The sequence below is a fragment of the Schistocerca cancellata genome, chromosome 7 (genome assembly GCF_023864275.1).
Source record: "Schistocerca cancellata isolate TAMUIC-IGC-003103 chromosome 7, iqSchCanc2.1, whole genome shotgun sequence".
NCBI lineage: Eukaryota > Metazoa > Arthropoda > Insecta > Orthoptera > Acrididae > Schistocerca > Schistocerca cancellata.
Genome location: NC_064632.1, coordinates 193105191 through 193120961, shown reverse-complemented (window position 1 = coordinate 193120961; position 15771 = coordinate 193105191). Strand labels below are relative to the sequence as shown.

General features: G+C 46.5%; 1 protein-coding gene across 1 annotated transcript in view; it reads right to left on the bottom strand.

Annotated features, from left to right (window-relative positions):
* The window catches only part of LOC126092697 (leucine-rich repeat-containing protein 24-like), a 67166-nt gene that overhangs the window by 38206 nt on the left and 13189 nt on the right, over positions 1–15771 (bottom strand). Inside the window, exon 2 of the mRNA XM_049908420.1 lies at positions 7754–10002. Within this exon, the coding sequence (XP_049764377.1) occupies positions 7754–9428 (1675 nt within the window). The 5' untranslated portion in view covers positions 9429–10002. The remainder of the gene's footprint in view (positions 1–7753; positions 10003–15771) is intronic.

The following is a 15771-nucleotide window of genomic DNA, read 5'->3' as shown; positions in this document are numbered from 1 at the left end:
CACAGCTTTACTTCTGCCAGTACCTCGTCTCCTACCTTCCAAACTTTACAGAAGCTCTCCTACGAACTTTGCAGAACTAGCACTCCTGAAAGAAAGGATATTGCGGAGACATGGCTTAGCCACAGCCTGGGGGATGTTTCCAGAATGAAATTTTCACTCTGCAGCGGAGTGTGCGCTGATATGAAACTTCCTGGCAGATTAAAACTGTGTGCCCGACCGAGACTCGAACTCAAGACCATTGCCTTTCGCGGGCAAGTGCTCTACCAACTGAGCTACCGAAGCACGATTCACGTCCGGTACTCACAGCTTTACTTCTGCCAGTACCTCGTCTCCTACCTTCCAAACTTTACAGAAGCTCTCCTACGAACCTTGCAGAACTAGCACTCCTGAAAGAAAGGATATTGCGGAGACATGGCTTAGCCACAGCCTCGGGGAGGTTGGGAAGGTAGGAGACGAGGTACTGGCAGAAGTAAAGCTGTGAGTACCGGACGTGAGTCGTGCTTCGGTAGCTCAGTTGGTAGAGCACTTGCCCGCGAAAGGCAAAGGTCCCGAGTTTGAGTCTCGGTCGGGCACACAGTTTTAATCTGCCAGGAAGTTTCATATCAGCGCACACTCCGCTGCAGAGTGAAAATTTCATTCTGGAAACATCCCCCAGGCTGTGGCTAAGCCATGTCTCCGCAATATCCTTTCTTTCAGGAGTGCTAGTTCTGCAAGGTTCGCAGGAGAGCTTCTGTAAAGTTTGGAAGGTAGGAGACGAGGTACTGGCAGAAGTAAAGCTGTGAGTACCGGACGTGAATCGTGCTTCGGTAGCTCAGTTGGTAGAGCACTTGCCCGCGAAAGGCAATGGTCCCAAGTTCGAGTCTCGGTCGGGCACACAGTTTTAATCTGCCAGGAAGTTTCATATCAGCGCACACTCCGCTGCAGAGTGAAAATTTCATTCTGGAAACATCCCCCAGGCTGTGGCTAAGCCATGTCTCCGCAATATCCTTTCTTTCAGGAGTGCTAGTTCTGCAAAGTCCGCAGGAGAGCTTCTGTAAAGTTTGGAAGGTAGGAGACGAGGTACTGGCAGAAGTAAAGCTGTGAGTACCGGACGTGAGTCGTGCTTCGTTAGCTCAGCTGGTAGAGCACTTGCCCGCGAAAGGCAAAGGTCCCGAGTTCGAGTCTCGGTCGGGCACACAGTTTTAATCTACCAGGAAGTTTTATATCTCACTGTTTTCTTAGGGAAACTGTTTTCAAATATACTCACAAGGGTGTCATGAAATAGGGTAAATTTTAAATTAGCATCATGTTCCCTGTACACCTCATTCCAGTCTAGTTGATGTGTGCGTTCCCTAAATTTCTGAATTGTTAAATCGTTAACTTAATGCAATATTTTGGAGGAGCTATATCATGTACTGTAACTAACTGTGCATCATAATCAGATAGACCATTCGTAACAGGAATAGTTCTTATTTGATTAAATTTGTCTTGGTCTATGAATACATTATCTATCAGTGAGCTGCTTTCCTGTACCACTCGAGTAGGAAAAGCAATAACTGACACGACATTGAAAGAACCAAGTAATAATTCAAGGTCAAGCTTTCTATCGGATTCTTTCAGAAAATCTACATTGAAATCCCCACAAACATTAATTTGATTACCTCTGTCTGACTGGTAGAACAACGAAGAATCCAAGTTTTTCAAAAGTAATTGAAAATTTCACAATTGGGACCTATACACGGCTACACTTATAAAAGTGTCATTATTTAGTTTACAATCACATGTACATGCTCCTATATGTTGCTCTACTGCAATATTTTTTACATAGCTTCCAAATTTTTCACACTATGACAGATTTTAACATATACGGCAACTCCTCTTCTCTCCATAGTGTCTCTCAACTTACTTGTGCTGAAAGCTTATATCCACCTACATTTACCATTTCAGTACCTGTGACTATGTGATGTTCAGACAGGCATAGTACATCTATTCCACCCTCAGTTTCTAAATCTTCTAAACAAACATGAAGTTCATCTACGTTGTTTTTTAATCACCTGATATTCTGATGCAATATATATATATATATATATATATATATATATATATATACATTATTTTTCACTGTGCTTTTATGTGAATCTTGTGACATATTAACATTATTTTTCTCTGTATTGTTATGGGAATCTTGTGATATTTTCACATCTCTAGAACCTGCCTGTCTGAATTTCTCATAAAGCTCCATTACAATCAATTTAGGATGATTGGACACTGATCGTAGCCTAAAAAGGTACTCCTCCGAGTTTCAGTGCTCCCCCCCTCCCCATAAAGATTTTGCTATCGTCTCAGCCAGTTTACCCTTCCATTTCCTATTGAGATGCAGGTTATGTCTTGTGAAGTCCCACCTACCAGTACCATCAACAGGAACCAAACCTGTGCCTGCAAAGTAGACTCCCAAAGCAGCTGACCTTGCTCCATACTGACCCTCCTGAGAGAGCTGTTGTGTCAGTTTCGAGCGGCACTCAGTAGCAGCAGCGTTGTATGTCTTGAAGATTGTGAACAAAATGGTTTAAATGGCTCTGAGCACTATAGGACTCAACTTCTGAGGTCATCAGTCACCTAGAACTTAGAACTACTTAAACCCAATTAACCTAAGGGCATCACACACATCCATGCCCAAGGCAGGATTAGAACCTGCGACCGTAGCGGTCTCGTGGTTCCGGACTGTAGCGCCTAGAACTGAAGATTGTGAACAGATGGATCGCCGAAGTATCGCTTCATGGTGATTTTGGGATACGGGAACAAATTCGACGACACTATCAAGAATTACTACTCTGGGGAAGCCTATATAGGCACAGTTACCTTCCGTTATTCTTTTGTTTTTTGCTTAGGAGCTCATTGTTCTTCTCGTTTGACTTAATTCTGTAAAAATATCTAGGACAATGTATATAAATAGATATGTACATTGCACTTAGTCTTATTACTTTTGTAGTTATTCATATTATCAGTTGACTATGCATGCGTGCTGTTTCTAATCTTTCATTGTGACACGTGGAACAGCGGTGGTGTGCGAACACTATGTTACGTCAGGATGGTCAATTCAGGATGAAGTGCAGGTCGCAGAGTGTATGTTACAAACTCCTCGGCGGTAGTGATATCCGAAAGACTCCGTTTGTAGCAGACTGATGGTGACCCGCTCCAGCTTTTAGTTTCTTCGTAATAATTAAGTGAAACCCACAAAAGGCACAAATTACAACATTCCACCTCAGCAAAATATCCGCTCATTACTGTCAGCTGGTATTGTTCGGACAAAATATAAAACAATGGTAGATCAATCCTAAATACCTGGGCGTCACCGTAGAGAGGTCGATTACCTACCGGCACCATCTTGTGAAAACTGCAACAAAAGTGAGCAGCCAAAATAATTTATTGTAAAAGGTACACGATACTGCTAAGAGCAGTTGGCGCTAATACTTTGAGAAGTGAAACAATGGCCTTAGTTTATTAGTCAGCTAGGTGCTGTTTATCTGTATGATTCAACAATTCACCAACTCGCCTTGAGAAAGTTCACCTTCGACAAGTCATGCGAACTAAATGTAGTAAACTTCTGCCAACCCATATGCAGTGGCTCATTATGCTAAGAAACATTATACACTCCTGGAAATGGAAAAAAGAACACATTGACACCGGTGTGTCAGACCCACCATACTTGCTCCGGACACTGCGAGAGGGCTGTACATGCAATGATCATACGCACGGCACAGCGGACACACCAGGAACCGCGGTGTTGGCCGTCGAATGGCGCTAGCTGCGCAGCATTTGTGCACCGCCGCCGTCAGTGTCAGCCAGTTTGCCGTGGCATACGGAGCTCCATCGCAGTCTTTAACACTGGTAGCATGCCGCGACAGCGTGGACGTGAACCGTATGTGCAGTTGACGGACTTTGAGCGAGGGCGTATAGTGGGCATGCGGGAGGCCGGGTGGACGTACCGCCGAATTGCTCAACACGTGGGGCGTGAGGTCTCTACAGTACATCGATGTTGTCGCCAGTGGTCGGCGGAAGGTGCACGTGCCCGTCGACCTGGGAGCGGACCGCAGCGACGCACGGATGCACGCCAAGACCGTAGGATCCTACACAGTGCCGTAGGGGACCGCACCGCCACTTCCCAGCAAATTAGGGACACTGTTGCTCCTGGGGTATCGGCGAGGACCATTCGCAATCGTCTCCATGAAGCTGGGCTACGGTCCCGCACACCGTTAGGCCGTCTTCCGCTCACGCCCCAACATCGTGCAGCCCGCCTCTAGTGGTGTCGCGACAGGCGTGAATGGAGGCACGAATGGAGACGTGTCGTCTTCAGCGATGAGAGTCGCTTCTGCCTTGGTGCCAATGATGGTCGTATGCGTGTTTGGCGCCGTGCAGGTGAGCGCCACAATCAGGACTGCATACGACCGAGGCACACAGGGCCAACACCCGGCATCATGGTGTGGGGAACGATCTCCTACACTGGCCGTACACCACTGGTGATCGTCGAGGGGACACTGAATAGTGCACGGTACATCCAAACCGTCATCGAACCCATCGTTCTACCATTCCTAGTCCGGCAAGGGAACTTGCTGTTCCAACAGGACAATGCACGTCCGCATGTATCCCGTGCCACCCAACGTGCTCTAGAAGGTGTAAGTCAACTACCCTGGCCAGCAAGATCTCCGGATCTGTCCCCCATTGAGCATGTTTGGGACTGGATGAAGCGTCGTCTCACGCGGTCTGCACGTCCAGCACGAACGCTGGTCCAACTGAGGCGCCAGGTGGAAATGGCATGGCAAGCCGTTCCACAGGACTACATCCAGCATCTCTACGATCGTCTCCATGGGAGAATAGCAGCCTGCATTGCTGCGAAAGGTGGATATACACTGTACTAGTGCCGACATTGTGCATGTTCTGTTGCCTGTGTCTATGTGCCTGTGGTTCTGTCAGTGTGATCATGTGATGTATCTGACCCCAGGAATGTGTCAATAAAGTTTCCCCTTCCTGGGACAATGAATTCACGGTGTTCTTATTTCAATTTCCAGGAGTGTATAATGTAAGATCTCACTGGGGTACGGACAACATTACAAAAGAATCGACCACTACACATAGACCGGTTCTACAAGGCGAGAAAAATCCCCTCATTCAGCCTGGATAGCCTCCACGAGCTTGACTCCCAGCGCTTTTTCTGGTATCCAAGAACCGAAAACTATCATTTTCATTTCGGTAAGGCTTCTAGTGCGTCAAAAAATCCCATCAAAATCCCAGGCTTCGATGTTTCTCGCGATACCTGGTGCTGACTGATCTGAATCAGACATGGAACATGAGAACGACTGTCACTCTGCGCACCTAGCGATGGTGAGACTTTCCAACCTGTAGCTACTGCTGGGTGCCACAGACGGCGCCACAACTTGTTAAATACTACCCCTTACGTGCTTTCCCCAGATCTTAGGAAAAGATACAGCAAGATGGCTATAAAGCAACTGAGTAGATGGAAAACCTCAACCATATCTTCGATTACTGGTACTTCGTAATTTAATTGATTGTATTTGCTAATGTAAGAGTCCACGCAGAATAACGTGGCTGGTAGATGCACAGCCGTCATGGCATACATCGGGAGGTCAGTAGTGGTGTCGGTTACAGGCAGACGCTGTAGGGGAGGTAACGGCTAGGTGGAGGGGAAATGTCGTTCTAAACTAAAACCTACACTGACATACTTTGTAAATATTAATTGGAGCCCCTCTGCATCCACACTTTCATGGAGACCATTTAAAAAGATCTGTCGCCTCTGCTTTTGTTAGTTTGTAAAATGTATTCCGATGAAAAAGGCAGAGATTTATTCATGTCGGCCTTCTCAACTGAATGTAACTTTCAGAAAAGCGTCATGAGTATCGAATTTTCAGTAAAACTTAAACATTTCTGTTGTTGCCATATCAAAATCTGCTTCTTTTGCCAAAACATAGCGAAGTTTACAACGCGTCACCTCACTAATATAATGTGCAGACACAATTTCGGGGAAGTTCTGAAACAGTAGTTTATTAAGTTTATTAAGCGAGAAATTGAGGAACAGTAAGATCAGTGGTTTGTGATAAAACGTATCTCTGGAGCAAAAATAAACGTGTAATGTCTTCCCTTATGTTGTTCCAAAGCACATAGCATTTCTCGTTTCACCATCTATCGATGGCTCTTGAAAATTTCACTCTTTCATTGAAAAAATCTCTACTTATTGGAATGATGAAGTTTTGCACAATAACAGCGTGGTAAGCTACTCTCTTCTTTGAGTGCTCGGCAAAAATCTCATTTCGATATTTCAAACCGTTTCTGAAATACCGGGAATACTGTGGATATTTCACTCTGGCTTTGTCGCTAGAGTGTGCGATTGTAAACGAGTCTGCTACACTATTTCACTTTTCTCGAGATTGGTGACAGAGAGAGGTCTCCACTCAAGTCTGATGAAAGCGTCAATATGTTAGCTAAACTTCACATGCGCCAACATATTACGTAATATGCACCAAACAGAAAATGATAGCTATCTCTATTTTTCATTGCAAACTTTTTTGAGTTTCGCGCAGTGTCTTACTTCCGCGTAAATCTCACAACAACTGTGACTATTAACGAAGTGCTGGACACATCATCATGAAGCTGACATATGAAGCTACAAGAAACTCAAAAATGTTTTTTTTTTTTTTTTTTTTTTTTTTACGTAATAACTTCAGTAAAATCGTATGAGAAATGTTGCATTACATGCTTCTCGATTCTGCCGTCACCGACCGGCCGAAAGGGGTCGGACAATGTCAGTCTTCCCTTCCAAACAAACGAATGAACTCGCCCAGAGCTCTGGACGACAATTTGTCACCGCACATCAGGCACCGGGTCCTCTTCGGACTATACTTGTGATTGCCTAAGAGTACCTAACGATAAACGAAATATCATTTTTGTCATATAAATAATAAAAAACTCTGTCTTTTGCAACTGAATGTTTTATTGGCATGTACCAAACATGTCTCATCTATTTATGCTAGGCAAATTCAGTAATGTATATATAAAAGAAAATTATTGAATTTTATATTGATAAGATATCTGTAGTGATTCTGGCATTTCATTTCACTACTCATTTATATTTACAACTATTTAACTGTGTGACATCTAAATTGGAAGAAACGTGTACTAAAGATTCTTATAGTACACACATCTAGCATGCTCTGAAGAATAAATGAGGGTATGAAAAGGACATAAAAACGAATTAAATGTAAAAGAACCATACTAAAATAGGGTTGTAAATGGTTACATAATTAAATGAGCTTTCGAGATCCACTACAAATCTGGTATTGAAATAAGAATAATTAAATAATTTTCTTGTATATTGTAGACCACTGAAGATGCCTCTCCCCAATAGGTGAAACGTTTGTGGTGCACACAAATAAAATATTTGTATACAAAAACGGAATTTTTTCTTATTTATATGATTGTTGATAACTGAAATAGCAACTGTTGCCCAATGACTCCAAATATTAACGCTTATAATCAATGTACAGAACTAATAATTTCTTGACGTCTGTGTGAATAATTCGAGCACGTCCTTCTGGAATTTATAACAGGCGTTATTCCGCCTCCACTGGACGTTGGACAAAGATTTATAACGACATGTCACCTTTAAACTGTTCATAGTAAAAACATCTCAAAGACACACCTATTCTTTCAGAACTCTAAAGTACACTGCAAGAATCAGCTGGAGGGACTTTTATTTGCTTACCTCCAGCCTCCTCCCCGCCGTCTCCGTCCCCGCGATGCCTCTCCTTGCCGATGCTCTCGGTGTCGTTGATGAGGTCCGGGTTGGCCTCCAGCGCGTATGACCTCATGGAGTGGGGGCTGCCAGCGAGGCAGGGGTTGGCCGCTCCGCCGCTGCCGCCTCCGGCTGCCGCCAGCGACATCATGACGTCGTGTTGCAGCGGCGGCAGGGCATGCGACCGTCCGTCCGCCCCCGCACCCATCAGCAGCGCGCCGTTGGCCTTGGCCGGGGGCGGCACCACCCCCGCTGTTCCCTCTGGGGCGCGCGCGCCGCCCAGGCCACCGGCGCCGCCCAGCCTCGTGATGGGGTTCAGAGGGGCGCCCTTGCCTTGCTGCAGGGCAACCACCTTGCTGCGCTCCTTCTTCCGGCGGCGCATGCGCCTCCGTCGGCAACGTATCGCGCACGCCACCACGCCGATCAGCAAGAAGAGCACTATTACTGATATGGAGCACGCTATCGTTATTACGTACTCGTAAGGGAACGGCGGCGGCCCTACAATGGGTTCTTCCCTCACGATTATGCGTATAGTGTAGTTGGAATGGCTCTTCCCAGCTGGATTCTCAGCCACACAGACAAAGGTGCCGTTGTCTTCTGTGTTGGTGTTGAAGATGAACAGCTCACTCTTCTTTTCTTCTGAACCTTCCTCTACGAAGTAGTACAGGTGAACACCGGGAGCCACCAGTGAATCGTTCTGAAGTATCCTCCCTTGAAACCACCACGACACTCGTGCCTCTGGTATCGCAGACACCCTACACAAGAGTGAAACGTTCTTACCCTCGGCAATCTCAAGATACAGAGTCGTAGGGGAGACATCTGGGAGACAAGCGAGATCGTTCAAGTCCAGTGTCTTTATGAGCTCCCCTTTCAGCCGCCCCGGTGATGTACATTTGGGCTCTTCTGTATGTGGAACCTTATACGTCACCAGCCATGCCCTCAGGTCAGTTAGCCTGCAGTCACACTGCCAAGGATTCTGGTGCAGATAAATCTCGTGAAGGGTACTCGGGAGAGTGTCGGTACCCCTGATGTTGTTGAGACGGTTCCCATCCAACTTGAGCCACTCCAGATTATCTAGACCAGAAAAAGCTCCAGGTTCCACAGTTTCAATTTCACAGTCAGACAATTCTAACGTCGTGAGAAACGGCAAGGATTTGAAAGCACCCGCTTCCAAAGATCGGATAGGGTTCCCATTCATGATGAGCCTCATGAGCGAAGGATAGTCACTGAAGGTTGCTGTGGGAACGTAGCGCAGCTGGTTCTGAGACAGGTCTAGCTCCACCAGGTTGGTCAGTCCTTTGAAGGCGCGGTCGTCTATCTGAACGATGCGGCAACGAGCCAGGTAGATACGCTGCAGGTTGATGATGCCCATCCTCTGGAAACGTTCCCTGGGGAGAGACTGCAGGTTGTTCCCTGAGAACTCCAGCACCTGCGTGCCTGGGTCTATTCCGTCTGGGATGGTGATGAGACCTTCGCCGATGCACTCCACGGTCTGCTTGCCACCCTTCCACATGCACTTGCACGCGGACGGGCAGGCGGCGGCCAAGTGGTGTTCCAGGGAGATCAACAGCACGAAAACGGCGAGCAGCAGCAGAGGCAGCGGGGGCGGCGGAGGCGGCGGCGGCGGCGGCGATGGCCGCAGCATGGCGGCTCCACGAGCCGGCTCACCTTTCCACGGACGGGCCTCTCATGGCCGCCGCATGCGGCGGAGAGTCAGTGGGATTCCTCAACTCACGGTGTCTTCAGAACTCAAAGGAGAGCCACTCCAGATGATCCACTGACGCCTATGGTGCTTTCAACTGCCATTTTCGTGAGCAGTCCACAGGGACCACATCACGACGAATGTTACATTCTTTCTAGTACCACTGGATACAAAGCTTCCAAAACTACAGTTCGTCAGCACATAAGAACCTGAGATACCTTGAGGGCCCAGGAGGAGGAGGGACACTTATTCCTGCACAACATCGTCATAACATCGAAAGGCTGCTGTCTCAGATGAATTCATAGGATGATGTCTTACAACAGTTCGCAGATGACGTTGTTGTGATGTCCTTTTCTTTTGCAACATTATTTCTACCTTTCTACACCATGAACACAGCTCTCCAAAACTAGTTCCGTTGGCACAGTGTCGTATCGAAATAAGCTACTCGACCCACCTTATAAATCCACTTTTTGGGGAAATGATGGAAAAGCTTCAGAGATTACATTGCTCCAGACTCCTGCGAACAAAAAAAAATTTATTCAAATAAAAAATTTATCAGAAACACTAGACAACACATAGTAAATATTGTACACGAAATAGGACAGTAGTTACTATGTAAATAGTTCAATTTAAGTTAAAAACGGTATAAAAGTAAGTTTTTGATTCTTATTTGATCCGAGAAATATAAAATGAACTCAAAATCAGCTTGGATCTTACAATAACTGTGAATTATTTTGCGCTGATGTTCGTCCAAGCCAAGATGACAGGAAAATTTCGACACAAAACGTCCCCTGATGCAATGTGCGCGGAGTCTGGACCTATTGGGATGTCAAGCGATCTGCTCTCTCATGATTTCTCTACTCCACTGATTGATAGTGTATTATCCGATGTTCAGCAATGTTCCTATCTCCTCTCATCTACATAGCATTTCGACGATCGACCCAGCCGCTTTCCGCAGGTGATACGAGCTGTATTATATTATGCCTACTGACTGCGTGGACTCTAACCAGACTGTACTATTATTGCCATAGCGCCGTTATCTACGTCCAAGTTCGACTTGTAGCGCCCGCTACGCTCTTAGTGGTGCTCATTTGTTTCTCGGAGCCCTCTAAATGCATTTGATCCCATTCTTTCGTCAACATAGAGTCTTTGATGTCATGTTAAAGACGCTCTAGATGTTCAAAATCCGGGCATGAACCACCTCCGAATGTGGCATGTTTTTTGTGGAGGAAAGGTAACTAGGAACTGTAGTGACGCATTCGATTGAAACAAACAGCAAATCGGCAGTCATCGAGCACTGCCTCGAATTTAATCATGAAATGAAACACGACGAATGAAGGACCCTGGTGGAAACGTAGAATTTGTTTGACAGCGTAATTAAGCGTTCTATTGAAATAAAGAACTTTTAAAATCTAAAGTACCGATATTCAGATTTCAATTTAAACAAGACTTTCGTCTGGTGCAGTGACTCAGCAGAGTTGTAAAACACTGTGTTAATGGACCTTTCATTAAATAACAGTGCGAGCTCCGAAAAACAAATGAGCGTAAAGGTTGTAGCGATCGGCGAGATCGAGCGTATGCATAAAAAGCGTAACGACAACGACAGAATCTATACCGAACATTACTTACTGGATACTAGCTTCCGGAAGAAGACGTACGACACAGAACTGCCAGAGGCTTCAGGATATGACAAAATACTGCTGCCTGCTACCGAGACGCGTGAAATGCACAGGCCCTGACATGACAAACCGGGGCACATTACATCAACAGAACAACCTGCATGTACTCTTTGTAGGAATAAAAGCCATCCTGCCAGCCGCTGTGGCCGAGCGACTCTAGGTGCTTCCGTCCGGAACCGCGTGACTGCTAGGTCGCAGGTTCGAATACTGCCTCGGGCATGGATGTGTGTGTTGTCCTTAGGTTAGTTGGGTTTAAGTAGTTCTAAGTTCCATAGTGCTCAGAGCCATCTGACAAGCCATCCTGCCAACTGGAAAGTTTGCCCAGAGTACCGAATGGCGTTATAACCTTACAGCACCACCACAAAAGTTCGAAGCGAGACTGCAACATCTAGCCACTTAATTCAACCGCCATAACCGACTATAACTGAAGACAATCGAGACCGACAATCAACACAAAGACAGTATGCACAAACTTGCGCACGTGCCACAGCCAGCCAATCGACGAACGAGTACGGAATTAATGATGTCACTTCCATTGGAGGCTCATTGAGACAGATGAAGACACATATAGTCACAAGAATGAAACCAGACACGACTGGAAAAATCGAGAGTATAGCTCACAAAATTCGATCAGCCATGGACAAAATGAGCAAATTTATGACCCTCTGCGACGAAATAATGTTTCTGTTTGACAAGTTACTTCCCCAAATCGCGGGAAATTTTTTTGTGGTGTTAGGGCGCACAACTACAGTGGTCATTACCGCCCGGAGTAAATTATGAATTCACTGCAAGGCACAATGTTGAAACAGCAACTAAAGAGGGCAACACTATAAAAGTCACATTAACAGGCAAGGGATTAAAAGAAAACAGCATAATCAAATGTCCTTAGACAGGTTTATCAAGTGGATAAAACGAAGAACGCGAGTAGCTGCTCCTGGGTCATCCGCTAAAATTTCATCCAGAGAACATGGCAGGCCAAGATCAATGCGCAGTGTATTAAGATTCGGACAGGACGTTGAAATGTGGCGTACCGTCAGCAACTGCCCACATGGGCAGAACGGCGCCGGCGCAGCCGTCAGCAGAAGGCGGTGGCTGAACCGGCAGTGTCCAATCCGTAACCGGGCCAAAACGACCTCCTCCCGCCGAAATCCCGGAGGTATGTGACGAGCCACTGAACAAGGTCGGCTATGAATCCTTGGCGTCCATTCAGCCTGCCCTTCAAGATCAGTTAACAGATAAAAAAAGCTTTTAAGATGTATTAATTGTGACACATTGCACATAAGTCGGATGAACGATGGGCATGTCTGTGTAGTCATAGCACGGCAAGTTTGCGATAGATATGAAAAAAAGATAAACATGGTAGAGAAAAAAGGTAGTATTATTGAGACACATCCTTACAAATAAAACACTACACACTAATAAAAATGTGCAAAAAACAGATGAAATGCACAAATTTCTATTAACACAATGCACAAATAACAAAATTGTCAATCCCGTAATTAATGTAGAATCAGAATTACGTAAAATAGTAAGATAAAGAGTATGAACCATCACAAGCTAAACATAAAGAAATACACGTTCTAAGGTTTACCAACGAATGTGAGACGCTTTTCGTAATCGTTTACTATAAAATAAATGTATTGAGCCATTAACTGTATATCTTCATAATACGATATAGCTCTCTCTTCCTCTGTCACTATCCCTCTCTCTCTCTCTCTCTTTACGATTATTCCCAATAACGATACCATTTCTGTTGAATTATTCCCAAAGAAATAAAACAATATGGTTCCAGAGACCTATTCAAGTCTCAACATCTACATGCTACACTATGTAGGAGGAAGCGACGAATGTCACATCACAGATATTTCACACTTCAAGAGGTCTCTGGAACGATATACACTCCTGGAAATGGAAAAAAGAACACATTGACACCGGTGTGTCAGACCCACCATACTTGCTCCGGACACTGCGAGAGGGCTGTACAAGCAATGATCACACGCACAGCACAGCGGACACACCAGGAACCGCGGTGTTGGCCGTCGAATGGCGCTAACTGCGCAGCATTTGTGCACCGCCGCCGTCAGTCTCAGCCAGTTTGCCGTGGCATACGGAGCTCCATCGCAGTCTTTAACACTGGTAGCATGCCGCGACAGCGTGGACGTGAACCGTATGTGCAGTTGACGGACTTTGAGCGAGGGCGTATAGTGGGCATGCGGGAGGCCGGGTGGACGTACCGCCGAATTGCTCAACACGTGGGGCGTGAGGTCTCCACAGTACATCGATGTTGTCGCCAGTGGTCGGCGGAAGGTGCACGTGCCCGTCGACCTGGGACCGGACCGCAGCGACGCACGGATGCACGCCAAGACCGTAGGATCCTACGCAGTGCCGTAGGGGACCGCACCGCCACTTCCCAGCAAATTAGGGACACTGTTGCTCCTGGGGTATCGGCGAGGACCATTCGCAACCGTCTCCATGAAGCTGGGCTACGGTCCCGCACACCGTTAGGCCGTCTTACGCTCACGCCCCAACATCGTGCAGCCCGCCTCCAGTGGTGTCGCGACAGGCGTGAATGGAGGGACGAATGGAGACGTGTCGTCTTCAGCGATGAGAGTCGCTTCTGCCTTGGTGCCAATGATGGTCGTATGCGTGTTTGGCGCTGTGCAGGTGAGCGCCACAATCAGGACTGCATACGACCGAGGCACACAGGGCCAACACCCGGCATTATGGTGTGGGGAGCGATCTCCTACACTGGCCGTACACCACTGGTGATCGTCGAGGGGACACTGAATAGTGCACGGTATATCCAAACCGTCATCGAACCCATCGTTCTACCATTCCTAGACCGGCAAGGGAACTTGCTGTTCCAACAGGACAATGCACGTCCGCATGTATCCCGTGCCACCCAACGTGCTCTAGAAGGTGTAAGTCAACTACCCTGGCCAGCAAGATCTCCGGATCTGTCCCCCATTGAGCATGTTTGGGACTGGATGAAGCGTCGTCTCACGCGGTCTGCACGTCCAGCACGAACGCTGGTCCAACTGAGTCGCCAGGTGGAAATGGCATGGCAAGCCGTTCCACAGGACTACATCCAGCATCTCTACGATCGTCTCCATGGGAGAATAGCAGCCTGCATTGCTGCGAAAGGTGGATATATACTGTACTAGTGCCGACATTGTGCATGCTCTGTTGCCTGTGTCTATGTCCCTGTGGTTCTGTCAGTGTGATCATGTGATGTATCTGACCCCAGGAATGTGTCAATAAAGTTTCCCCTTCCTGGGACAATGAATTCACGATGTTCTTATTTCAATTTCCAGGAGTGTAGTTTCATCTAATTTGAGTACCTATGTCTGAGTTTCAGGCAGCAATACCCCACTTCCTACGATGTTGAAGTGTTACTCCACTGTAGTTGAAGAGCCTCTCCGGAGGTATTCGCGTTCAGGGGGAATACGAAGTGGGCTGAGGCGTGAATGGGAATGAGGATGGAGGGGCGAGGTGCACTAGGCCAGACCGTGACGTTGTGCAGAGCTACTGCCCAGCTAGTGGTTAGTGGCTAGTACACCAGCCTATGAGCAGGAGACATTGATTCGAATCTCGACTTTGGTACACATTTTCATTCGTCACTTCAGTCTGCATATATATATCACACTCCTTAACATTTATGCTAAGGCTTACGAAATATGTTGCTGTAATCTCCTGTTTGACTACCTAGATGACGCAGGCTTTCGTACACCCCTATATTGGCGCCCAGAACACGGTTATTCCAAGCAGTAAACAAAATAGCGTTCGTGCTGAACTCTGTTTGCTTGCCACCCCAGGAACAAAGAACATGGCTTGTTAACGTTATGGAGAGCGCTTGCGTCAGTCGCCACCGATTTGCCTTCGGTGATATGTTTGCCGCTTTGCTGCTCTGCCAATTACTACGTCCGATTTAACGAATTCTAATCGCTACCGCCGTTTCCAATTATCGGCGTCGCCTGGATTCGCAGGTGCCTTATTATTCGATATCCGAAATCCGATTACAGCAATATTCATTACAGAGGAACGGTCGCACTTAGCAGGGCCGCGACGGGCCGCTCTGCTTTGAAGCAATGCACGGGCCAGCGGATTTTCCTAACGACCACCTGGCACCGCTTTTACTGCAGAGTCGGTACGAGCACACTTTCCTTTGCTACGATCTGCTACACCATTTGTTGATGCCGCTTCTGAGAACATTTTTAAATAAAACAGTCGATTGAAAATATTTACAGTTTATATAATTCCTTATCAATATTCATTTACACTGAAATATTTCTTTAGGGGGCCCTCGCACGCTCAGTATTTATTGCACTATGTACTGAAGAGTATTTTGATGAAAATACTATCGATCGCTCAGTATACACTGACGGAAGAAATATCGAAACACCACGAAGATGTTGGGCGACATAAACGAAGGTTGGTAAGCGTGTTTCTAGTGAGAATGCCAATAAGGTTTGTTTTAAATACGCGCTGTATCGATTGTCAGCGTTAGTAACCTTTGAGATTGGGCGTGGTGATGTGATGTTAGTCAAGAATGCCTTTAAGGTGACAAAGTCGCCATTTTCCCGTACGACCATTTCACGAATGTACCG